This window comes from Pleurodeles waltl, chromosome 6 (genome assembly GCF_031143425.1).
Source record: "Pleurodeles waltl isolate 20211129_DDA chromosome 6, aPleWal1.hap1.20221129, whole genome shotgun sequence".
Lineage (NCBI taxonomy): Eukaryota > Metazoa > Chordata > Amphibia > Caudata > Salamandridae > Pleurodeles > Pleurodeles waltl.
Window position 1 is genome coordinate 887,506,044 of NC_090445.1, and position 27,674 is coordinate 887,533,717.

General features: G+C 43.7%; 1 protein-coding gene across 2 annotated transcripts in view; it reads left to right on the plus strand.

The window, feature by feature from the left end:
* Positions 1-27,674, plus strand: part of EDRF1 (erythroid differentiation regulatory factor 1) — a 403,030-nt gene that overhangs the window by 158,678 nt on the left and 216,678 nt on the right. For both annotated transcript variants that reach the window (XM_069239693.1, XM_069239694.1), the window contains 3 exons: positions 6,442-6,589; positions 6,762-6,870; positions 20,932-21,043. In XM_069239693.1, coding sequence (XP_069095794.1) covers positions 6,442-6,589; positions 6,762-6,870; positions 20,932-21,043 — 369 coding nt within the window. The remainder of the gene's footprint in view (positions 1-6,441; positions 6,590-6,761; positions 6,871-20,931; positions 21,044-27,674) is intronic.

Below are 27,674 nucleotides of genomic sequence, written 5' to 3' on the forward strand. Positions count from 1 at the left end.
CCCCAAAGTTATCACACCAGCAGCTCAGGGCCGGTCAGGTGCAAAGGTCAAAGAGGTGCCCAAAACACATAGGCTATAATGGAGAGAAGGGGGTGCCCCGGTTCCAGTCTGCCAGCAGGTAAGTACCCGCGTCTTCGGAGGGCAGACCAGGGGGGTTTTGTAGGGCACCGGGGGGGACACAAAGTAGCACAGAAAGTACACCCTCAGCAGCGCGGGGGCGGCCGGGTGCAGTGTGCAAACACGCGTCGGGTTTCCTTCAGTTTTCAATGGGAGACCAAGGGGTCTCTTCAGCGATGCAGGCAGGCAAGGGGGGGGCTCCTCGGGGTAGCCACCACCTGGGCAAGGGAGAGGGCCTCCTGGGGGTCACTCCTGCACAGAAGTTCCGTTTCTTTAGGGGCTGGGGGCTGCGGGTGCAGGGTCTTTTCCAGCCGTCGGGAAATGGAGTTCAGACAGTCGCGGTCAGGGGGAGCCTGGGGATTCCCTCTGCAGGCGTCGCTGTGGGGGCTCAGGGGGGACAACTTTGGTTACTCACAGTCGCAGAGTCGCCGGAGGGTCCTCCCTGAGTTGGTTGTTCTCCACCAGTCGAGTCGGGGTCGCCGGGTGCAGTGTTGCAAGTCTCACGCTTCTTGCGGGGAGTTGCAGGGGTCTTTAAATCTGCTCCTTGTAACAAAGTTGCAGTTCTTTTGGAGCAGTGCCGCTGTCCTCTGGAGTTTCTTGTCTTTTTCGAAGCAGGGCAGTCCTCAGAGGATTCAGAGGTCGCTGGTCCCTTGGAAAGCGTCGCTGGAGCAGGTTTCTTTGGAAGGCAGGAGACAGGCCGGTAAGTCTGGGGCCAAGGCAGTTGGTGTCTTCTGTTCTTCCTCTGCAGGGGTTTGTCAGCTCAGCAGTCCTTCTTCTTGTAGTTGCAGGAATCTGATTTCTAGGTTCAGGGAAAGCCCTTAAATCCTAAATTTAAGGGCGTGTTTAGGTCTGGGGGGTTAGTAGCCAATGGCTACTAGCCCTGAGGGTGAGTACACCCTCTTTGTGCCTCCTCCCAAGGGGAGGGGGTCACATCCCTAATCCTATTGGGGGAATCCTCCATCTGCAAGATGGAGGATTTCTAAAAGTTAGAGTCACTTCAGCTCAGGGCACCTTAGGGGCTGTCCTGACTGGCCAGTGACTCCTCCTTGTTGTTTTCTTTGTTTCCTCCAGCCTTGCCGCCAAAAGTGGGGGCCGTGGCCGGAGGGGGCGGGCAACTCCACTAAGCTGGAGTGCCCTGCTGTGCTGTGACAAAGGGGTGAGCCTTTGAGGCTCACCGCCAGGTGTTACAGCTCCTGCCTGGGGGGAGGTGTTAGCATCTCCACCCAGTGCAGGCTTTGTTACTGGCCTCAGAGTGACAAAGGCACTCTCCCCATGGGGCCAGCAACATGTCTCTAGTGTGGCAGGCTGCTGGAACCAGTCAGCCTACACAGATAGTCGGTTAGGTTTCAGGGGGCACCTCTAAGGTGCCCTCTGTGGTGTATTTTACAATAAAATGTACACTGCCATCAGTGTGCATTTATTGTGCTGAGAAGTTTGATACCAAACTTCCCAGTTTTCAGTGTAGCCATTATGGTGCTGTGGAGTTCGTGTAAAACAGACTCCCAGACCATATACTCTTATGGCTACCCTGCACTTACACTGTCTAAGGTTTTGCTTAGACACTGTAGGGGCACAGTGCTCATGCACTGGTACCCTCACCTATGGTATAGTGCACCCTGCCTTAGGGCTGTAAGGCCTGCTAGAGGGGTGTCTTACCTATACTGCATAGGCAGTGAGAGGCTGGCATGGCACCCTGAGGGGAGTGCCATGTCGACTTACTCATTTTGTTCTCACTAGCACACACAAGCTGGTAAGCAGTGTGTCTGTGCTGAGTGAGGGGTCTCTAGGGTGGCATAATACATGCTGCAGCCCTTAGAGACCTTCCCTGGTATCAGGGCCCTTGGTACCAGAGGTACCAGTTACAAGGGACTTATCTGGATGCCAGGGTGTGCCAATTGTGGAATCAAAAGTACAGGTTAGGGAAAGAACACTGGTGCTGGGGCCTGGTTAGCAGGCCTCAGCACACTTTCAATTCAAAACATAGCATCAGCAAAGGCAAAAAGTCAGGGGGTAACCATGCCAAGGAGGCATTTCCTTACAGCCATTGTCCCAAACGCAAGACTACACATGCGGCCCTTACAACAGTGTCTAGCAACCCAATGGACACAAGCACAGGGTCAACTTCAAGATCTAGTGTTGATAGACCGCCAAACACACTCCTCGCTTCAGTGTTGGAATCCTATAAATTTAAACCAAGGGCGGCCATTCCAAGACCCAGTGCCTCAATACGTGATCACAACAGATGCTTCCATGATAGGGTGGGGAGCACACCTCAACAAGCACAGCATACAGGGACAATGGGACATTCAACAAAGGTAATTGCATATAAACCATTTAGAGCTGTTAGCGGTGTTTCTAGCATTGAAAGCATTTCAACCGCTAATAGCCCACAAACACATTCTAGTCAAAACAGACAACATGACAACAATGTATTACCTAAACAAACAGGGAGGGACACACTCATCCCAAATGTGTCTCTTAGCACAAAAGATTTGGCATTGGGCGATTCACATTCGCCTAATAGCACAGTACATCCCAGGAATTCAAAACCAGTTAGCCGACAATCTCAGTCGAGATCACCAACAAACACACTGAATGGGAAATTCATCCCCAGATACTACAAACTTACTTTCGAAGCTGGGGAATACCACAAATAGACCTATTCGCAACTAAAGAAAACGCAAAATGCCAAAACTTCGCGTCCAGGTATCCACACCCTCCTTCCAAGGGCAATGCGTTGTGGATGAGTTGGTCAGGGATATTTGCTTACGCTTTTCCCCCTCTCCCACTCCTTCCGTATCTAGTAAACAAATTGAGTCAAAACAAACTCAAACTAATACTAATAGCACCAACCTGGGCTCGCCAACCATGGTATACAACACTACGAGACCCGTCAGTAGTACCTCATATCAAACTACCAAACAGACCAAATCTGTTAACTCAACACAAACAACAGATCAGACACCCGAATCCAGCATTGCTCAATCTAGCAATCTGGCTCCTGAAGTCTTAGAATTTGGGCATTTAGACCTTACACAAGAATGTATGGAGGTCATTAAACAAGATAGAAAACCAACTACAAGACATTGTTACGCAAATAAATGGAAAAGATTTGTCTATTACTGCCATAATAATCAAATTCAACCACTACAGGCTTCCGCAAAAAACATTGTAAGCTACTTATTGCACTTACAAAAATCTAATCTTGCTTTTTCTTCCATTAAAATACATCTCACAGCAATATCTGCCTATCTGTAGATCACACATTCAATATCACTCTTTAGAATCCCAGTCATCAAAGCATTTATGGAGGGTTTAAAAAGAATCATACCCCCAAGAACACCACCAGTTCCCTCGTGGAACCTCAATATTGTATTAACACGACTCATGGGTCCACCATTTGAACCCATGCACTCTTGTGAGATGCAATACTTAACCTGGAAAGTAGCCTTCCTAATAGCTATCACATCTCTTAGAAGAGTAAGTGAAATACAAGCATTTACTATACAAGAACCCTTTATACAAATACACAAACATAAAGTGGTTCTCCGTACAAATCCCAAGTTCTTACCAAAAGTTATATCACCATTCCACCTAAACCAAACAGTGGAACTCCCAGTCTTTTTTCCACAACCAGACTCAGTAGCTGCAAGAGCCTTACATACGTTAGACATTAAAAGAGCACTAATGTATTAAATTGATAGAACAAAACAGTTTCGCAAAACGAAACAATTGTTTGTAGCCTTCCAAAAACCTCAAGCCGGAAATCCAATATCCAAACAAGGCATTGCCAGATGGATAGTGAAATGTATTCAGACCTGCTATGTTAAAGCAAAAAGAGATCTGCCTATTACGCCAAAGGCGCACTCCACTAGGAAGAAAGGCGCCACAATGGCCTTTCTAGGAAATATACCTATGACCGAAATCTGTAAGGCAGCCACATGGTCTAAGCCTCATACATTCACAAAACATTACTGTGTAGATGTGTTAACAACACAACAAGCCACAGTAGGACAGGCTGTATTACGAACATTATTTCAAACAACTTCAACTCCTACAGTCTTAGCCACTGCTTTTGGGGGAGATAACTGCTTACTAGTCTATGCACAGCATGTGTATCTGCAGCTACACATGCCATCGAACGGAAAATGTCACGTACCCAGTGTACATCTGTTCGTGGCATGAGACGCTGCAGATTCACATGCGCCCTCCCGCCTCCCCGGGAGCCTGTAGCCGTTATAAGTTGATGAAACTTGTACAATTGTAAATTTGTAAATATATACTATTTTTATACACATTATGTATACATACTCACTCCATTGCATGGGCACTTTTACTATATACACAACTCCTACCTCACCCTCTGCGGGGAAAACAATCTAAGATGAAGTCGACGCCCATGCGCAATGGAGCCGAAAGGGAGGAGTCCCTTGGTCTCATGACTCGAAAAGACTTCTTCTAAGAAAAACAACTTGTAACACTCCGAGCCCAACACTAGATGGCAGGATAATGCACAGCATGTGAATCTGCAGCGTCTCATGCCATGAACAGATGTACACTGGGTAAGTGACATTTTCCATATATTTATTTATATACACATATGTATATATATGATTTTGGCATTTTTGCTTTTCTTAAAGGCATGAAAGAATTGTTACTTCAAACAGTCAAAGAGGTAAAATCCATAACTGTTGGTTCTTCCATGACTCTGCGCTTCTGGCGTGGGAAGTTCTGGAAAAGAACTGATGTACGCGCACCGAGATGGCGTCTATATAGACAACCGTGATGTCATAGACGGCTCCAACGACGTTGACGAGGCACACGGAGCTGGTCGACGCACGCGGATCCGAAAGCCGCCGCCCGACGGCGCACGCAGGGTACTGCTCAGAAAAAACGCTGGATTCTAAGCTGACGCCAGGGAATTCTAAGGTAAGGAATCTGCAGCTAGATAGAGTCTCTACCAGATACCTCGTTACTGAAGGTAAGTAACTTGTTCTTCTAGCTCAGTCCTAATAACTGTTTTATATATTATTAGTATAATACCGATTGCTCTGCCCTGTGTGTTTCAGGGTTTCATAGATCACAAACCTTATGAGTACTTGGTTAAGTGTGACTTTTTTGATAGCTGTGATAGCCGCTGTGTTGAACATCTCTGCTCCTTGTGCTGATTCTGCATCTTCGAATTAGACCTAATTTCTCTCTGTGGCCTTATGTGTCATGTAAGAGAATGAACCCTGTTGCAGTACAAATTCACGAGTCCTGCAGAATTACTTGCTTCCTTTCTTCCACTACCTGTTTTTATGTTTGAGCGTTCACTGACGCGCACTGTCACTGCTGTCTAGAATCTGTAATACTCATCGACACCGAAGGTACTTCTCTCCAAAGACCACCACAGGGCTCAGGAACAGAACTAACTGAGAAGGGCATTTTTTTCAGAAACTTTATTTCCATTTTCAATGATTACACAAATGTTCATTACAGAACATGACAGAATTTTCTGATCAGGGAACTTACCATCACGAGCACAACATTGCACAGCCCTCATCAACCATCTCTTCCACCTCCATCTCTGTGTTAAGTACAACTTTTGCTGCCCAAATCTGTGTTGGCAATTCTGCTGCAGAACAAGTCATTCTAAACCATGTTTCCTCATCTAGATCCCTGGATTAAGAGTTGGAATATTCTCAGGTGGCAGATGACCTCAATTCAGCACTGATAGGACACCATGTCCCCATGGTTTTAGAAGTAAATGGGGGAAAAAACAATATTTTTAAATAGCTATTAAAAAAGCCAAACGTCTGCTTGCCTTTTTGACAGATAGTTGCCTTTTAGTCCAAGCTTGTCTTGGAAGACCATCAGTCATCCCCAGAAGCTATCCTACTGCTCATGCATTTGGCATGTTCGACTGCTTTCATGCAGGCATCTTCGGATAAGTTTGTGTGGCTTGGGAAGGTATGCATTGTGCTGTCTTTGTACACTATTCCTACTTAGTCTAATAAAATATATAAAGATCTGGCGCATTTTCATGTTTATTTTTAAGATAATAATTCTTAGTTTGTGTTGAGTGACAAACTTAATGTCTTTTATCATTTGTTGAAACAATGCCCCATGGGAAGCAATTGTAAAATATTTCATACATAGTCCTACTTGTGCAGTACACATTTTGCCTCCATTTTTGCCTGGGACTAACTAACAATGTTTATTTTCATAGCATACATTTTTTAAAAAAGATATGAAACTGCCTATAGTGGTGTTTTTAATAGATGTGTGGTGTGTTTAAGTAATTTTATGGAAATAATTATTAATTGTACTTTTTATTTACAGAAATATGAAATGATAAAAACAGAAGATATTCCCAATTTGGACAACTCCAATTTCTCCACAAAAGTGGTTAAGGATATTGCACAGAACATTTTATCTTTTCTAAAATCTAATTGTACCAAGGAAGGACACACTTACTGGCTCTTTAAAGGTATTAGTTTATTATGTCTGATCATATTCCTATTTTTGCCAGTCAAATGGTTTAATTGTCGATCTTGCAAGGTGAACTTTAAGGTTTATTATTCATTCTATTTTTATCACTCCAGTATGCTTTCATATTCTAACTTCCTTGTGCATTTTTTTGTTTTTACTTTTTTTTGCAGCCAGTGGAAGTGACATAGTTAAACTATACGATCTTACCACACTTTGTGAGGAAACTGAAGATAAATACCAGAATCCTTTCACCATGCCTGTAGCAGTCCTCCTGTACAAGTAAGCTGTTCTACTCTTTGAAGTCTTCCTTGCATGTTATTTGCACTGCCATATATTTGGATTACTGCCCTACATCTATCTGAGAGAAAGTAATTTATATAAAATAAGTTATGATACACCTATTAAGTATTGCATGCAGAATATATATGACAGTTTTGTTTGTAATTCCTGTTCACATCTGTTGCTGCAGTTTCATGTGAAACTTCTTAACAATGTTAATGTAATATACCTCTTTACTCTTATTGCTTGGCCTTGGTTTTTGGGTCAGGAACAGCACTAAAGAGGCCAATAGACGTGCCCCACATTTACAGCTTTGTCTTCCCCTAAAGCTGCATTTCCACTTGGATTGAGAGAGATAATTCTCAAAGGTGTACTGTTATATAGGTAACAAAGAACTGTTGTTACATGACTTTGCACAAAATGCTGAAAAGTTACAGATGCTCTCTCTTGAGGAATAAATAAAATAGTCTACGTGGAAGTGGAACATTCTGATTTCACAAGATTGTCCTGCCATAAACAGACCTGAAATGCACCATGGGCTTCTCTTCACTTCTGCGCTTTTAACTGAATAATGCTGAATGAAGAGCACCCAACCTGTTAAGCACTGTTGGTTCCTGTTTTGGGCAGTGTAACAGTAACATTTCCCTATGCCTCTGCACACGTATTCATTGAAGCTGCCACAACCAGAGTATGTGTGGTTAAATAAAACTTTAGGTGATTGAAAAGGGGCAATTCTAAAAAGTGTGTGGCTTACAGGTCTGATATGTATAAAAGAAAAACAGTTATACGTTTTCATATTTGTTAAAGCCTGAAGTAAAAACTGCCCAAGGATCTTTAGTCAAATGTTTACCAGTGATAGCCTCTCACTTCAGGAGGGGGGGATCTGTCATCTTCCCCTACATCATTGATTGGCAGATCAAGACCTCAAGCACACAGGAGTGCCTAGCCCAGGCCCGTACTGCAATCTCTCTGCTGCACAGCCGTGGTTCGCGGTCTACTACACCAAGTCTCACTTGGAGCCACTCCATATTCAACCCTCCCTAGGGACAGTGCTCAATTCTGTAGTGGGCAAAGCATTCGCCCAGCTCCAGAGGTTGCAAGCATTCCTGCAGCTTCTCTCTCTTTTTCAGCCACTCTGTTCACTTCCAGGTCGCACAGTAATGCAGCTACTGGGAGTGATGCTTCATGCATTGCTAAAGTGCCCCATACCCAACTACATATGTGCCCCCCTTCAGGCGTACCTCTCAAGCCAGTGGTCACAAGCCTAGAGTCAGTTGGAGGATCTAGTGTTGGTAAGTGCAGGAAGCTGGCTTTCTATATGATATATCAAAATGTGATATATTGTGCAAAGAGTCCAGGGCTTCTCTTACTAGTGGACAGGGGCTTGCTCTAGCACTCCTGAGGTGCTCCTTTCGGGGGTAGTGCGGTTGAGCAGTATTAGGCTTATGAGAGAGGAGTGTTAGACATCTGCAGATACACACACAGTCAATAAAAAAGAGACATGTCTCAGTAAGGAGATCCACACCAACTTACAAAAATAACAGGTATCTTTATATATGTTTAGGCACCAGAATCAATACGATCAGGAAAGTACATTTTACAAGAAAAATCTTTAGAGTTTTGAAAAGTCTGCAGTGTAATTTTTGGAAGCTGCAATGTTATCCTATGGAGGAAAAACAAATATGGAATATGTATATTACAGCGACTTACGGGACCAATCTCCTGGACTTAAGGTAAGTATTGGGCAAGGGTCAGGACCACACCAACACGTCACATTGGGCGTAGTGTGGCTGCTGGGTACAGAGATACATTTTGGTGTCAGTTGCCCTGTGTTAGTCTATGGGGATCAGTCCGGTGAAAGAGAGGCTGCAGGTTCTAGTGAGGGTGAACCAACAGGTGGGTTGAAATCTTGAGATGCTTGGGGACACCTTAGGTCCTCTTCTCCATGGGCCAGGTCTGACGGGTACAAAGGTGTCTTGAGGCTTTGGGTTTGCACCATCGGGAACACTCGCGGTTGAGGGGGCCTGTGGGCAGAGGCTGCAGGCGTCTTCGGTGAGTCCACAGTGGGCAAGTCCAAGGTGGGTTTTGTCTCTGGAGGGCCGGGTGACCACGTTAGTACCTTTGGCTCTATTCAGCTTGGGTTAGGAGGCTCGGGTGCAGTGGTGGTTTCAGGTGTTAGGTTTTCAGTGGTCCGGCATCCTTGCAGTTCTCTTGGGGTGCGTGCAAGATGCAGAGAAGCAGCTCTGCTGCTTTATGGGAGTTCCTGGGCCTCTGAAGGCAGGCAGTCCTCCCAGGCTTTTGGAGGCACAATAGCTTGCAGGACGAGCCAGCTTTGGTGCAAATCGGCAGGAACAGCAGACAGGCCGGGAGGGCTGGGGCCAAGTCAGGTGCTTTTTCCTCAGTTTTTGCTTTCGCTGCTCTTGAGTGTCCTTCTTCGTAGGGCAGTAGGAATCTAATTTCGTGGTGCTGTGGGGGCTCCACCAGATACTGCATTCAGGGGTGTTTAGGGGCATGTAGGGTAATAGCCAATGGGCCACTCACCCCTTGGGATAATTAAACCCTCTATATGACCACTTCCTGTGGGAAGTGGGCTTAACCCTGTTCCAGAGTTCCTAATTCTGACAACAACAAGATGGCAGATTTATAAATGTTGTGTCCACATTAGGCAGCTCACCTTAGGGGTGGTACTGACCTGAGGGGTGGACACACCTAGCTGAATACTAAATTTCGCACCTGTCCCAGTGCCAAATGGGCCCTGGAGCAGGGGGTCGGCATCTTTCCTCTGAATGAAGCCAGAACCTGCATACCAAGGGTGCTGGGCTTCTTAAAAGCCCCCTGCCTTTGAATGCAGATTCACAGGCCATTCTGTTGGGTGGGGTGTGTAAACACCTCTCCCAGAGTAGACCTTGTTTCTGACTGCCCGAGAGTAAAGGCTCTCCCCCTTGGGGGTCAGAGGCATGTCTATTGGTGGCAGACTGGCTAAAACTAGTCAGTCTGCATACTGGTAGTTGGTAGGTTTTTCAGGGGCACCTCTAAGGTGCACTCTGGGAGCATGTGTTAAAGAATCCGTCACTGGCATCAGTGAGGGTTTATTCATACAAGCTGTTTGATACCAAACATCCCTATTTTAAAGTGAAGCCATCAGGTAACTGGATAACTCGTTTTGACCAGTGTCGACAAAAGACATAGCAGGGGCAAATCTGCTTTGGCAGATATGCCCTCACATTTAAAATAATGCACCCTGCCTTATGGTTGTAAGGCCTACTTTAGGGGTGACTTAAATATATTGAACGCAGTGTTAGGGGACAGGGCACACAGGCTATGTACAGTGTTGTGTTTTCACATTTAGCTGCAGCAAGAAATGCAGCCTGCAATGGCAGGGGGGTGATCTACGAGGGTGACACAATACATACTGCAGCCCTTTGGGACCCTCTTTGATACCCATGCCTTAGGTATCAGGGGTACAATTTACTAGGGATGAGAGGCAGAATAAAGGAGTTGCCAATTGGGGAACAACTGTACGGTTTTAGGGAAAGAGATCTGGCACTAGGGACCTGGATAGCAGTGCGATCATGTACCAGGCAAAAGTGGGCCAGGTCTCAACGGCATGACAGTCCAGGATCTGTGGCCACCTCATCAAATATGTCTCCATATCAACCACTTAAAACTGTTAGCCATTCATGTGGCACTCAAAGCCTTTCTTCAGCAGATTCAAAGCAGTGTAGACCTTGTGCGACAGCCAACATGACATCCGTATTCACTCACCCCCACATCTGGCAGTGGGCCATCCATCCCCAGGTTAATCTCTTAGCAGAGTGTCTTCCAGGAACCGACAACAACTCTGCAGACCTGCTCAGCGGAACGCAGCAACAGGTCCATGAGTGGGAACTCCACCACCAAGCCCTGCTCCCGTACTTCCCAAGATGGGGCAACCCAAACATATAACTTTTTGCTACATGAAAACACAAAAGGCCCAAACTTTGCTGCCATGTTTCCAAACCCCTAGGCCAAAGGCAATACTCTGTGGATGAATTGGTCAGGGATCTCTGCATAAGCTTTCCCTCCTCTCCAGCTAATTCCTTACGTGGTCAGGAAGCTCAAGCAAACATCCCTCACTCTTAGCCTGGTGGCTCTAATGTGGGCCCGACAACCGCAATAGAAATGTCCATCGGCCCCATGAGAAGTTCCCCAACAGGCCAGACCTTCTCACACAAACCCCCGGCAAATTCGGATTCCCAGACAACCGCAATAGAAATGTCCATCGGCCCCATGAGAAGTTCCCAAACAGGCCAGACCTTCTCACACAAACCCCCAGCAAATTCGGATTCCCAGACAGCTCAACCTGGTGATTTGGTTTGGTTACCTTAATGTACCTTAAGAGTGCATGGACATACTCAGGGAAGCCTGTAGGTCCAGTACACGTACCTGCTATGCTGCTAAATGGATAAATGGAAGTGTTTTGTTCACTATTGCACTCCAAACCACATAAATCATCTGACTTCCAAGGCACAAGATATTATTTGCTCCCTCATTAGCCTGCATAACAATCAGGCTACATTTAGCTGACATTGCTGCATAAATGCAAAACAGGGAGCACTCTTCTCTTTTCAAAATTCCTATTATTAAAGCTTTTATGGAGGTCCTCAAGTGTGCCACTCCAGACTCTTGAATCTCAAGATTGTCCTCACTAAACTTATGCACTTCCAGCCCCCTCCCAAGTCACTGGTTTCCTGCACTTTACTGTTCCTCTCTTCGAAGGTTGCCTTCATGATAGCTATAATGTATCCTAGACTTATTAGTCAACTTCTAGTAGCTGTAACATATCTCAGATGTATTGGTGAATTCCAGGCCCTCACATGACAGTAACCTTTCTCCCAGGTAAATCAGGAAAGAGTGGTTCTTAGAACCAGTCCAAACGTTTTACCCAATGTTGTTTTCCTTTCCAACTTAATCAGACCATTGACCTCCCAGTCTTTTTCCACATTCATACTCGGTAGCTGAAAGGGAACTTCACACAGTTGATCTCAAGCCTGTGATACATTGATAAAACCAAACCCTTTAAAAAAATCCAACAATTGTTTGTGGCCTTTTAACAACCTCATAAAGGTCATGCCATTTCTAAGGCAGGGATTGGCAGGTGGATTGTAAAGTGTATCCAAACCTGCTATGCAAAAGCTAAAAGAACCCTTCCTACCCACCCCAGTCCTCACTCCACCCGCAAACAGAGTGCCACTATGGCTTTTCTAAGGAATATATCCATAGCAGATATTTGTAAAGCTACCACATGGTTCACTTCACACACTTTCACAAAGTACCGTTGTGTGGATATTCATGCTAGGCAGCAAGCTAAAGTTGTTCAGACTGTCCTTAGGACTCTGTTTCAGACCTCTGCACCACCCACTGGCTAGCCACCGCTTAAGGGAGTACTGCTTTACATTCTATGCAGAGCATGTGTACGTACAGCCACACATGCTACAAACTGATTATTTTACTTAATCAGTAAACATCGGTCTGTTGCATTTAGTGGTGTGGACTCACATATGCCCACCCTCTTCCTGGAAGCCAGTGTTAGTTGTAGATATCTTTCACTTAACATTGTTTTATCTATATGCATCGACAATATTCTTTTCTGATCACTACTCCATTCCTGCTCTACCCATTGGGTGAAAAACAATCTTAACAAAGGAATCGGTGCCCAGCCCGTTCACGACCTGCGGAGGAGTCACTAAGACTTTGTGACTCAAAAGATTCCTTTAAAAAAAATCAAGTGGCATTTGTTGGAGTCTAACACTAGATGGCAAGAGTATGCTGAGCATGTGAATATACAGCACTACATGCAACAAACAGATGTTTACAGGATAAGTAGCATAATCCTTATTATCTGCGATTAAAAATTATGTCTTCATAACCTATTGGACAGAGACCTATGGTGATCTGATTTAAGCTATTCCAAGCAAATGGTACTTGCAGTTCCTGTAAAACGTGAGTGTCTGACAGGCAAGTGTTTTCTGATGACATTGACATTATATCTCTCTTTGGTAAGTTACTTGGTGTAGGAACAATAACTTTAATAATGGTTTTCTGGATAGAAAGTACTTGTCACATTGTTTTTAATAGTTGTATTTTTGACGGTGATTTTGGGTTAGTGATTTCCTTTCCTTTAAACATTTTTTGGTATTACTAATTCCAGAGTGAAATTCAGAACCATAAAAGTCTGTTTAATCCAACTTAATTAAAGGCTTATACTTTAAGAGGTTGATCTCATACAGTGACAGTATGGTCTCTGTGCTGAGCTTTTTCGGTGTGTCTGGTTTATTTTTTTGCATCAAGAGCCATAGCAAGTCAGTTTTTGCCATACTCAGTCTGCACTCGATCCTAATGAGTTGTAGCCAAGTTATCAATGATCTGTTAATTTATTGTGAAAGAGTTTAGTAGTCATTTGTTCCATTTATTAAGCACATGTCCTGTAGGGAACAGAAAATAGGCCTTTTATTTGTTTTCGTGCACTATTCCTTGTATAAAGTCTCCCCAAATGTGACAACAATTGGTACGTTGTCATGCATTCTGTATATAAATTGTTCATACAAAATGTATTGGGGAACAATTTGTTTCCATTTCCTCTGTGTAGGAAGCTGGCCTGGTGTGTGGTGGGTACCTAAGGTACTTATACCACGTCCAGGTATCCCCTCTTAGTGAAGTGTAGGCAGTGTCTAGAAGCCATGCTCTCTAGAGGTAGCGGTCGATGAGCTGCCAAGGTGACATGCAAAGCTCATGCAAATAGGAGGTAAGTAATACACTAGTTATATACACTAGTAAATAGAAATAGGCATAGAAAAGGTTAGACAACAGTACAAATGTAAATAACCAATAGTGACCCTAAGGGGAGCCCAAACCATATACTAAAAAAATTGAATTCGAACACAGGACCCCCACCTAGGTAAGTGGGATGTGTAGAGGGGAGCTGGGAGTACTAGACAATCACAGTTAAGTAACACAGTACCCCCCAGTGACCAGGAAAGCAGGAGTAGTTCACTGGAATTTCCCCAAACCACCCAAAAGGAAGGAAAAGAAGAAAAGAGACCCAGACAAGACTGCAAGAAACCAGCAGAGGATTCCTGGAGAGGAAGACTTTGGAGAGAGGGGACCAAGTCCAAAAGTCACAGTGTAGTCCAGGAGGAGTAGGAGCTACTACCCACCCAGCTGTATTTGCATGAGTTGGTCGACAGTGATGAAGATCAGGTCAGCACTGCAGCCTTGGAGCCAGAGAAGCGTTCCTGAGGGATGCAGAAGACGTCCCACACTGAAATGAAGATTGCAGACGGGTATCGGTGTGGGAATTGCAGCAACAAGCCTTGGCAAAGGCAAATTCACGGTTAGTGGAAAAGTGGAGCTGCTGGGGGTCAGCAAGGCCCAGGAGGACTCCACCAAGGAGGGGGAATAAGAGGGGCCCCTCACCGACAGAGAGAGCCCACAGGAGCAGAGGCAGTACCCCCAGGGCGGGAACACAGAAGTCACAGGAGAAGCCCATGCAACACCACAGAAAAGGATCCCACACTGCAGGAGAACCAAGCAGAGGGCTGTGCATCACAGGAAGGAGTGCTGGAGCTACACGTCGCCTGAAGATCCCTTGGAGGAGATGCAAAGAAGCCTTGGCAGCTGCAAGGGATGCTGTGCACAGTGGTACTGTCCTGCTTGGGAAGGCAAGGGCTTATCTCCACCAAAGGTAGAGAGCTGGCAGAGAGGACCAAGAGGACTACTCTAGACCACCACCCGTGATGCAGGATCCACACCGCTTAGGATGAGAGGAGATCCACCCAGCCGGTCGTCGTTGCAGTATGTGCCGGCGGATGCAGGGGAGTGACTCCTTCGCTCCAAGGGAGATTCCTTCTTCCTTCTTGTGCAGTCTGAAGACTTGCCACCCTCAGAGGATGCACAGCCGGGGAAATGTTGCAGAAGCTGGTAGGAGCTGTGGAAACAATTTGCAAGAAGAGTCTTCTTTGTGGATGCAGATTGTCAGTTCCTGGAGGGTCCAGTCGCAGTTCCAGTGGCTAGAAGTTGAAGTTGAGGTGGCAGAGGAGTCCTGCTGGAATCTTGCAAGCCGAATCTGAGGACCCACCCAAGAGAGAGACCGTAAATAGCCCTGATAGGGGATTGGTCACCTTGCTAGGTAAGCACCTATCAGGAGGGGGCTCTGATGTCACCTGCTTGGCCTGGCCGCTTAGATGCTCCCAGAGTTCCCTGCCAACCTTGGAAACAAGATGGCAGAACCCAGGTATCCTCTGGAGGAGATCGGAGCACCACCCCTGGGGTGGTGATGAACAGGGAGGTGGTCACTCCCCTTTTCACTGTCCAGTTTTGCGCTAGAGCAGGGACTAAGGGGTCCCTGAACTGGTTTATGCACGTAGGGCACCAAATGTGCCCTTCAAAGCATACCAGTGGCTTGGGGAGGCTACCCCTCCCAAGCTTGTCACACCTATTTCCAAAGAGAGAGGGTGTTGCCTCCCTCTCCCAAAGGAAATCCTTAGTTCTGCCTTCCTGGGCTTGATCAAATCAAGCAGCAGGAGGGCAGAAATCTATCTGAAGAATGGCAGCAGCTTGGGCTGCCCGGAAAACCCAGTAAGACACGTGGTAGCAATGCTGGAGGTCCTCTAAAGAGCCCCCAGAGTGCATGAAATTACTTGTAACAGTATTGGGGTATGATTCCGAAAAGTTTGATACCAAACATGCTCCGGTTCGAAGTTAACATTATGTAGCTGGACATAGGTAGTGACCTATGTCCAGTACACATGTAAAATGGCATCCCACACTCACTAAGTCCAGGATAATGGGCCTGGAGTTTGTGGGGGCACCTATGCTAGTGCAGGGGTGCCCTCTCACACAGGTACCTCTGGGCTGAGAGGGTCTGCCATAGAGGTGACTTGTAGTGACCTGGTGCAGTGACCTGTAGGGAAAACGGGTGTCTGACCCGTTTCAGGCAGACTGCAATAGCAGGCCTGCAGAACCCTTTGCATGGATTCTCTATGGGTGGCAGAATCGAGGGTAGTGCTGAACTGTCTCCTTTTGTATGAGGTTATGCTCTGAAATGTTGACCATTAGTTATCCATGACTTTATGATAATTGGGAAGAACAATTTGAGAATACAACTTGTGAGATTTCCATTATAGTTTTGGGTAGAGGTTATGTCTATCTATTTCCTAGGGCCAGCAGTTTCGATCATTTTTTATACCACAGCCTGTTAAACCAAGTTTTATAAGGGTATCACCAAGATGTGACATTTGTCAATTTACAAGTCACATTTTCTTCTCTCTGCTTATAATTTTCCCTAACCAGTATTGCAGCCATGCAGCTTCCAAACCCGGCTTGACAGCTTTATTATGGATCAAGGCCTGTGTAGTTGACTATTGAGTTGCATGGATGCACAGGGCACTGTTACATTTCAGTCATTTCTCTCATAGCAAAGCCTCACCCTCCCAGAATTCTCTGTGTGCTGGTATTAAACATCCATTAAAGGTGAGCAGGATATAAACTATTGGGAGTGTCCAGGAGAGGACAGGCGAATGACCAGACTAGGTAATCATAAGATGTGCTTGCACAAAGTAAAAGGCAGTTCCATCAAGCACAAAGCTCCTTTCCGATTTAGCTGCACTTTTTTCGACTGTGTTGTCCTTACAAACTTGTGAATCTGTAGCTTCACATTCACACCAAACCACATGTAAATCTTTTCACCCCTCATTCTTCCCAAAATCATTCAAATCCATTCCCACACTTTCGTTTATAACTGCGTTTGCATTGAGAAATCTTTCATGCATTGATAACCCTTTTTTATTGGTAGCTGAAGATGTTTGCAGAGGTTTTACATAACATCCTATAAACTTACTTCAGTAACATTGTGGTCATTTTTTTCATTTTTGACAAAATTTGCCATTCAGTTCCTCTTGCCTCTGGCTTTTGTTACTTGTTGCTATGACAGTGGCACTTCCTAAAGCTCTCAGAGCGGACCCAGAAATGGTTGGGAAACCTCCTTCCCGGAGTGATTCACCCAGGTGGGAAAGGATTTGTTTAAGAACGACAAGTATACCTGGCAGAAAAGGTCAAGATAAAAAAAGTACCTGCTATTATAGTCTCTCTAGATAAGGAAAAAGCCTTTGACTAAGTGGGCTGGAGCTTCATGTGGCTAATCTTCGAAGAGGTGGGCTTGGGACTCGTGCTTATTTCCATGATTATGACCAATTACACCCCTTCTGAATCTTGAATGACGCTCAACAGCCAAGTATCACATGTGTGCTCAATGGGGCTGCCCCATAAAATTACCACCCACCCCCCATTTGTTTTCACCCTAACCATTGAACCACTGCCCTCCACATCAGGTAATCAGATGCCCAGGGCCATTGGAATTATGAGCGAGAGAAGGGCAAAATTATGCAGCAGGTTTACTAAATTATACGGCATGAGAAGACAAATTATGTGGCACAGTTTGTGATAGTATTACTCCGTTATTTTCTCATTTTTACACTTATTAACACTGTCTGGGCATAGGTTGCATCTCATTAGTATTGAATCATCACCCAAATATAGTAATACGCAACAGGATGGTGACCAGCCAACCTTTTTAAAGGGCGTTCCATTACATGGTGGCACATGTTGCTGTGTTTTTAGTAACATTTTAATTGTTTGGGCTAGAAACACTTTTTTTTTTTGTTACAATCTGCAGATGATGTATTATGTGGCAAATGGTGCAAATCCATATTGATGCGAAAAACATAGCAGCCACACAGTTGCATAATTTCAGTGGCCCTGCAGATGCCATTAATAGAATTCCATTTGTAGCAGGAACACATAAACTAGTTCTCTTTGCCGATATTATCCTTGCATTGAAAGACCTATCCTGATCTTCAGAAGACCTACTTAAACAGCTATCATAGTTTGAACAACTGGCGGTATGTTAAATGAATCTAAGTGAAATAGGAGATTCTGAATATGACAAAACCGCTGGATGTGGTAAACGTGCTGTGGAAAACAATCCTATTAGGGGGTCTACAACACATCTTACATATCTAGGGATTAAAATCACTTCGCACATTCAGGTTTTAAACAAAGTAAACTAGCCCTCCGTCCTCATGGAAATACACTGAGACCTGAATAGATAAGCCACCCTATTCCTGTCTTGGAAAGGACAAATTAATGTAATAAAGATAAGTGTCCTTCCTAGGGTTCTCTATTTTTACCAAGCACTACCTATTCAGGTATAAGAATGATTTTTGCATCCCTGCAAGAGGCAATCAACAGCTTTATTTAGGAGGGTGTGCGACATAGGATACCCGTGTTCAAAGGTAAAAATATGGGGGTCTGGAGAAAGCTGGCCCCACCAAAAGTTAAACTACACTACTTAACCACACAAATATGAATTATAAATACAGTGGTCAAAGGAAGAAATAGACACTTAATGGACACACATGGAGAGGACGGTTTTAATAAGACCTCTGTGATATGTGGCCTGGTTGCAAGAAGCACACAGACTGGAACGTGCACTGAAGCACTTCCACTTAAGCAACATTGAACACCTGCCCACCCTGGCTTGAGGCAGCGCATCTTTCCTCCTTTCCGTCCCCGTCACCCCTATTCACTTTAACCCCAATATTTTTCCCCAGCACTCCAACTGGGGCTTTTTTAATAAACAGCAAGAAGGGGGATGCTGACATACATCAGATGTGTTCCATAACAGCAAAATAAAATCATTTACCCAGTGAACACTTAAGTTCCATCTGGAAGAAACTGACTGGCTACACTTCAGACTGTGTGCAGAAATTAGACTAGCCACTGCATGAGAAACAACTTTCGAGAAACTTCTTGCCAGGTTGACATCTCAGTAGGGTCTATGCAATACTATTAGAAACTAAAGCAATTTCAAAATAATGGCATAAGTCACTTGGCAGAGAAATCATACACAAAGAATGGGAAACGTTATGGAATGACATCAACAAAGTTCATTCTCTAAGAAAACAAGAGAAATACAGTGTAAACTGTTTCATGGATCACCCCACTAAGGTGTGCAGAATATTCCCAGCTGCTAATTCTACGTGCTGATGTCATGGGAATGTCCATGGTTACATCAGTTCTGGGAACAAGTAGGGGTGCTTAAGGAGATCTTGGGGTACCCGCTGCCATACACTCCTGAATTGTTCGTGTTGGGATTAATTAAGACAACGAGGCGTAAATGCTTTACCAAGTGCCAAAAGGACTAGATTGTGGTCTTGCCTAGGAACAGCCAAAGCAATAGACCTATGTTAGAAAAAGACCAACTATCTCCCCATGGTCTAACGCTGGGTTAGTCAGCTTTCTCTAGGCACGATGGAGCGAATCTTGTGCAATGTAAAGGGGGAAATACTTGGCCCTGCATCTCATTAGATAAAATATGTTGATGACTACCTCTTTATATATAATGTTTCAAAATGTGTTAAATAGGGAAAAACGGTGTTAAACTTTGCATCCTGTCATTCGCCACTATGCTCACTAAGAATTGACTGAAACTAGCTGGGTGGGAAGACGTGGGCATGGAGGGAAGGGAAATCTTTAAACGTTTTTTTTTTTTTTTTGTTTGTCTTTAGTTTTATCATTCAGTAGTTTTAGAAAATGTTGTTATTGACGTTATAATGCACTTTAACAATGCTATAATGTGTGATGTCAGTAAACGTTTGCTTTAAAAAAATACCTAATCAGACCTGCTTATGGTACTTGATTCATAGTCCCCTCTCTCAAAGTGGTATTGGTAAGGTGATATTTTATTCCATCTGTAAAATGGTTTACAGCATTTGTAATTGCACCTGTTCCATTAAAGGTGAGGTCATGAGCATTGTAAAAAATAAATAAAAAAAAAAAAGGGCTCACAGATAGATCGGGTCTGATTATTTTGTTGCTACTGAATGAATGAATCAAAGTTTGAGAGCACAGTGTTCTCAGTGCTATCATACACTATTTTCTTCTCCTAAGTCTTCATTTTTTGATATCTTGTACTTTTGTTTTATGTGTATAATCCCAGTGTCCACTCAGTTGTTTTTTTAAGAGCCTCGATTTGGTGGACCTGTCATTGTCTTGTCCCTTCTGGATTTTGAATTTCTGGGTCAGCACCTCCATCTACCAGGAGGTTGATGGGAAGACACCTGCATCTGTCTGAGTCTTTGATTGTTTGCAAATAATTTAGCAGGGAGGTCATCAGTGAAGCACTTCTTCCAGGAAGAAAATTAATTCAGGTTTTGGTACTGTTTTGCAACATACATTTAGGAGGCTGGCTTCACTTCTGGTTGAGCTCTAGTTGTACTGCTTCTACATACTGGAGTGGGAGGGTCACAGTTTGTCACTTCTTGTAAGTGCTCATTCCTCTCATTTCCTCTTCCTTTGAACCCTCTTCCCCAGTGCCAAAGGCTTTCTTCATCTTCATACCCTAACATTGGTGCAGTCCTGTACAAAAGTGGAACCCACTCAGCTCCGTACCCACCTTTTGTGAGGCTAGAAAAGCAGGGTCTAAACCCAGCAGCTGACTGTGCCACTGTTGCCTCATTTGTCAGGACCTTGTTGCTCCTTTCCTCCATTGATGGTCAAGATGTGGGGTCGTCTCTCTTGTCTATTATAAGTTGGAGATTTGTGCTCCATTTGTGAGATCCTGCTGTCCTTGAAATGTCTGCAGTCTTCTCCAATGTCATGGGTTGCAGGCCAGTATGCAGAGGTGTGCAAGGAAGTGCACGTTTCACAAAGACTGTCAAATGTTTTGTCTTTCATACCTTCACAACGATGTCCCTTCATTTTATGTTTTCAGAACATGTATATTCTGTTCCTTTTTTGTCAGAGGTAGAGCTTGAAAGGTGGCACATTTGTTTTAGCTCTACATGCCTTAAACTATTACCTTAAAATCTCGTCACTCAATCTGACTTTTACTATTCAAAAGGTTGAACCACACAGGATGTTTTAAAATTAGCTGTAGAAGAACGTTACGTGAAAATTAAGTTTTTATGTCATTGTTAATATTATCAGAAAAGTAGAAATGATTTTTACTTGTTTTTGTAACAGGGTTGCGTGCAATATGATGTTGAAGAAAACACAGAACAGAAAACACTATGGAACTATTCGAACATTGCTTCTCAATTGTGTGAAATTGTTGGATAAAGGAAGACATCCTCAGGTATAATATGCCTATTTCTGTATAACCTATAGAAACGTGTGGTATATTATGATTTTACTTTCTGAGCTTTGAATGATTTCGAATCTTATCCCTGATAAATATAGGTTTATTCTTATTGGAATTGTCATCAACACACATTGATTTTGCCAATGTTCTCTACTAGGGCACTGCAAAATCAAGAGTAGCCCAGTTACAGAGGGCCTATGGTGCTGGGTTCTGACCAGCTATGGTACTAAAGAAGAGAGACTTTATCTCCTTGTCAGGATAGATTTACACTGCTCTCTATTGGATTCCAGAATCCACTTTGACTGCCTAGGCATTATCTGTAAATGTCGTCACTGCATTACTCGGGGCCAGCTTTTTGGTAAGGTCCATGCATACATCCATGAGAAGAGTCTGTGCTCAGCTAATGGAAATCGTGCGAATCCCTCCCTTTTACCACTGACCACTGTTAGTGAAAAAGCTTGGGATCCTGCAGAGTCCAGCCTTTGAACACTCTACCTGATCATTCACAGCCAAAATGACATTACCATTCAGAAATAATATGAAACCTAACTATCCCAATTCCCATGCCATGCCTTGGTTTCCTTCCCCTGTCAACATCTTGAGACGCTTGACGTTATAGAGTTAGATACAAATGTTAAAGTAACTAACTTTAAGTATTAAGATAGCGAAACAGTAAATCTGTTATATAATGTCCTAATTGCAGTCACAAAATGTAAACAAGCATTAACAAAGCTAATATGTTTGACCTTGGCAAGCTGGTCCTAATGCCATTTATTTTGTTCGAAGCATATGCCAAAAGCATTTAAAAAAAATTAAAAGGTGGTATGCTACAGTGTGCATGTGACCGCAATACACTTGGAATAATACATTTAAATTAAAAGAAAAAACTTGCTTAGAAATTTAGTAGAACATAACAGGTGCTTCCTAGAAGGCAGATATACATAGAAGCAGATTTTAGTTTGAGTGTACAGGAAAATGTTTATGGACGAAAGCAAAGGTATTATTGACTTTAAATTACAGCAACCTGAAGACTTAGTTTAAACGTGCAAGGATGACAAAAAAATAAATAAAAAGGATACCGAATGCTAAGTAAATAAGATTTAGAATGTAAAATTCTGGCCCATTTGCACCAAAATAATACAAGCCCACTTATTAATAGGGCGATGTGCCCAAGTGATCAAGCAAAATGCTGTGCCTTAAACTGCATGAGAGCAAATGGCTGAAATGCACTGGCCATTGACCCGTGCTGTAGGCTGAGGTGGACAGAAGCAAAGTGTGAATGGCATTTGAATGGGTCAGTAGCTTAGTACATAAAGAGGGCTGACCGAAAGCCCCTTTATGTATGTATGTTTTTTAATATATATTTTTTTTTAGTTATATGAGGCTGGAGAAACCCGATTCCAGAATGAAGACTTTTCCCCTCATTTTTATTTTCTTACTGCCTTGACATTATGAAGCATGATATAAACTAATCTGCCAACCACCTAAGCCCACAGATTGAACTTTTGAATTTAACAGACTTCTTTCCAAATGCATCTATTGCCTATAGCTTGGTCTTGCAGTGCCATTCTACTGCTTGAATTAACCAAACAAGGGCATCCACACATCGGGGAGCGTCTCACGCTACAAGAGCAGATAACATGACTGCTGCTGACCACACCTCCAGTGTAGCTCCATGAGCCCTAGTGCACCTTCCGTGTCATTGATGGCTCAGCCTTTCCAAATAGATCTTAGTGGCTACCTCTTCTCCCTCTAGATCAGGGATCTCCAACCTTTTCTGCAGTGAGAGCTATTGCTGTTCAGTGAAAATCATTTTGAGCTACTGAAGGCTAAGCAACTTGTTCACTGTTAGCAGACACCTTTACACCCAGCTACATCAACTTTAAGCCTAATGTCCACAGAGACAGATACTATGGTTTGAACAAAATACGTTGACTGGGAGGACTATGATGGGGATGCCATGTGTAAGAGAGAGCGTAGTCTTTGGGGCTGTATAAACGTGTGTGTATATATGTGTATATGAATGGGTTCTATGGGTTACTGAGATCCTGTGTCGTATGTATTTGTGGCAGAGGACACCATATATGGCTCTGTTACGTGTGTAACACAAACATATAACCATGCTTTTTTAAGTAGGAGAAATTTTATATGCAGAAACGTTTTCTGCAAAAATGTTCATAAAATGGAACATTTTTTTTGCACTTTACTGCTTAGCTTTTCACGCTTAGGCCTAAATAACGTTTTGTCCACATAATCCATCCATGCCAAATTTGCATCCTTTTTTTTCCTAACATTTTGGGGATTCTATAGGTACCCAGGGTTTGTGGATTCCTTGGGCGGGGACAGAGAAATTAGACAAAATGCAGCTAAATGTTGTTGTTTTTTTAGAAAAATTGGAAAAAGTGCTGCAGAAGAAAGCATCTGTTTTTTCCCTACAAATGGCATCAACGAAGGGTTTGCAGTGCTGAACTCACCATCTTCCCAGCTTCAGGCAGACGTGAATCAGAAAATCACGTTTTTAAATACAGTTTTGGCATTTTACCGGGACATAGCACATTTTTCCTATTTTATGTGCTTTCAACCTCCTTCCAGTTAGTCGTAGAAATGGCTATGAAACCAATGGTGGATCCCAGAAATCTGTACATTTCTGAAAAGTAGACAAAATTCTGAATTCAGCAAGGGATCATTCATGGAGATCCTTCAAGGTTTTCCATTGGAAAGTAACACTTGAAATAAAAAATATAGAAATTTAGTTGAAAAAAACTGCCATTTGTGTTTACGTTTTCATCTGTTACTTCTAACTATGGCAGATTTTCAAATGCAATATACCATTACATCCATTGGACTCTTCCGGTTGCGGGGACATATAGGGCTTGTAGGTTCACCAAGAACCCTAGGTGCCCAAAGCCAATAACTGTGCTGCACCTTGCAATGTTTTTCATTGTGTACTGGGTATACATTAATTCATTTGGTAAAATATAGAGAGTGAAAAATAGGTACCAAGGAAACCTATATATGTTTGAAATGGTCGTAAGATATGGAGTTTAGAAGCAGTGGTTACTTGTACATCTCGGAATTTGAGGTTACCCATGTGAATTAAAGGGCATTTCTCAAAATGACTTCTTTCTTAGAGACTCTCTTACATTTGAAATGCAGAAAAAGACATTTGGTAATAACACTTAATCTACTGTTCTGTGTTCCCCTGTCTCCTGATAAAAAAGCTACCTCACCTGTGTGGGTCAACCTAGTGCCCACGACAGGAAACGGCTCAATACACAACAATGATACATCAATATTTTCCATGCAAAACTGACCAGTGTTTTTTGCAAAGTGGGTAGCTGTGGTTTTTGGGCCCTGTCTCAGGTGGCACCTAGGGAAACTTAGCAAACCTATACATTTCTGAAAACTCATAGGGGAATCCAGGGTGGGGTGACTTGTGTCGCTCTCACCAGATTGGTTTGCCCAGAATCCCTTGTAAACCTCAAACTTTGACTACAAAAAAAACACATTTATATCACATTTATGTGATGGAAAGTTGTGGAATCTGAGGTGGACCCCTTGGTCTCCTGATAAAAATGATACCTCACTTGTGCAGGTGGACCAAGTACCTGCGACAGGGAAGTGCCAAAACGTGTTGAAATTGAGGGGGAACCGAAGCGGGTTCAAAAGGGAATTTATTTTTCCCTATGCTTTTAGGCTGACTCTACTTTCGGCACCCACACAAGTGGGGCAGTCTTTAGCAGTACAGATGGGGCAATGCCGGGTAATAAGTATTTTGTGGATTTCTGTGGCGTGAAGTTTCCATCACAGAAATGAAGGGAAAATGCATGATTTCAGGCAAAGTTGGAGATTCTCAGGGCATTGTGGGTAAGAAAATTATGTTGGGTGCATGTGAAGAACACCACCCAGGGCTCCCCCAGATGTTTACTTTTCAGAAGTATCTGGGTCTGGTAGGTTTTTCCAGATAGCAGCGTACCCAAGTCCAAAAAGTGCAGCCACTCACCATTGCAAGTGAGACAATATTGGGAGTTAGCCAAGCTCTCTTGGCCCTTATGTAAAATTAAAACCCAAGAGAGTCAAATGTCCTATTGCTTGCCATTGGGACTGCCTATTACTGGGTCTGGTGGGGGAATTATAATGGCCACACCAAGGGGGGGGCAGAAATACTGACTATATTCAAATACTTAAGGGGGAGCAAAAGCCCCTTGCCCAAGGGGCTCCTCCCTCCTCCCTGGTGTCTAGTGGGTGCATGCAGGGATCCACTAGAGATCTCTCCTTTTCAGTGATACCTCTCCCATCTGCCTCGGTGCTTGGGGGGCTGAGTTAGTCCCCTGAGCACCGAGGCAGTGAAAGTGAAATGAGCTGATTGGCTTATTTCACTTTAAGTTTCAGTGAAATGATGTCAGAGCGCTGCGTGTGCTGATAGTCATTTCACTAAAACAAAAGAAACAGAGCACTGTAGTGTCGGACAGCTCCCGGCTGTGTGACGCACAGAAACGGTTATATGAAGGTTGTATTTTTGAGCCATAAATATGGCACAGTGTCTACCAGGCACTGGGAGCAATATGCTTGCTGTGTGTAAAAGCGACACTCAGAAATGGGAGAAAATTAAACTGAAGAGGTAACTTTGTTTATGCGGATTTCTTAAAACTTATCATTTAATTTTTCTCCCATTTCCAAGTGTTACATTAATAAACAGCAGGCATGTTGCTCCCAGTGGCCTGTAGACATTGTGCCATATTTATGACAGGAAAATACAGGAGCTCGGCGAGTCACACACACCGGTCAAAGGATTAATAGTACAATGTATCACCATCCCCATTTATGAAGACATTCTGGCATTTTTCTAGTGTACCACTATTCATAATAGTAGGCTGTCACTCAAGAACTCTACTTATGTCAATGGACATCATGGTTCACTTTTGTGGTAGTTACTTTGACCCTAGTGTAAAATCCCTTGCTCATACTGGACTACCCTTCCCCGGTATCTCATTCGGCATGTTGATCATATCTCTCCCCCTTTCAGAAAAAAACTTGCCCGCCCTCAATATGAGGCTTCCCCACCTCCGACTGCCCCGTCCCCTTAATCCGTTCTACACCGGAACCCGTCAGTGTCCTCCCCACCCCCCTGAACCCCCAACCACCCCCCAACCGACTGTACACCTGCCACTGAACTCATGCTTACTTTTTCTAGGGACCGGTGCCTCTTCTTCACCCACGCGTAACTCTGTGAAGACATCTGGAGAACACCAAGGTCCATCTTTTGTCTCCCTGTCACTGGGGCACTTGGTTCACCCTGACATCAGGTGCATCGATGCGCGTAGTGTCAACAGGTCAGGTGATTATCCTCACAAATCGCAGCAGCCATCTTAAATATATGGAAAACCCCTGTCCCTTTAAAATAAAGATCATATCAAATCCATCTGTTATTCAAACTGGGACCGACCCGTGTCTTCACTCCGAATAAGAACCCCAAACAAACCAGAAGCTTTATACGGTCAGGTTTGTCAAACAAGTTGTAATAGGGAGACGGAGGGGTTATATGATCTCCAAATTGATGATCATTGGTGATCATACACCACGAGCGGGGAACTCTCTATTTGGGGAAGGGGAGATTATATGAGATACTCAGTTCCATAATATCAACTTTACTCAGTAATCCAGGAGTCCTCTTGACCCCCACAGGAGGCAGATCCGCACTGGATATGTTAAAGTACTCCTCCTTCAACCTCATTAACACACGTTATTGATAATTTAAGTGGTGCCAGGGTATATCGTTATTCAGACCCCTTACGTGGCCCCCAATCCGATAAATCCACCATTGTTCATGTTTGAAAAGATACCCTTTGACATTCATAGTGTGATGCAGTATGGTGGGTTTATCAAGTACTGTCCATGTCACATCCCTCATAATCTAGCCCATCTCAAGGAAATAGGTGGTCATTTGCGTTGTCTTTCTACATCTCATATTACTTCTATGTTCCATTATCTGTGTTTTTACCTTGCGTTTGGTCATCCCGATATAGAGAAGATTGCATGGACACGTAATTAAATAAATTACATTTACTGAATTAGGGTTTGTGTGTTTCATCTGAACCCATGGAGACGCCAGACAGACTTCCACCATTTTCGTGTTTTTAGTCAAGGAGCAAACACTGCAAGATCCACATGCTGTGTGACCTCTTACTGCTGGTAAGTCCCACATTTGTGAATCATCCGTGGATACTTGCTGTTGAGGTCTTGTGTGGATCAACAGAGTCCAGATACTGATGCTCTTTCTAAACGAAAATTGGTGCTCTTACTAAACGAAAATATAGGTTTAGCCAACTTCAGGTCATTGGAGTTCAAGATCATCCAGTTTCTATTGATAATTCGTTTCACTTCATTGGAGGCTGTGCTAAAGGTTGCTACACAAATAGGTCAATCTATTTTCAGTGTAATCCTATCCTCCAGTAGCACATTCCTATTGCAATTCCTGGCTCTCTTCTGCGCTCTCTGAATAATCCCTGACGGATAGTCTTGATCATTCAGTGTCTGCTCTAGTCTCCGTAATTCCTGTTTAAAATCACTTAATTCTGAACAATTCCTACGAAGCCGTAGGAACTGTCTGTATGGTAAATTTTCT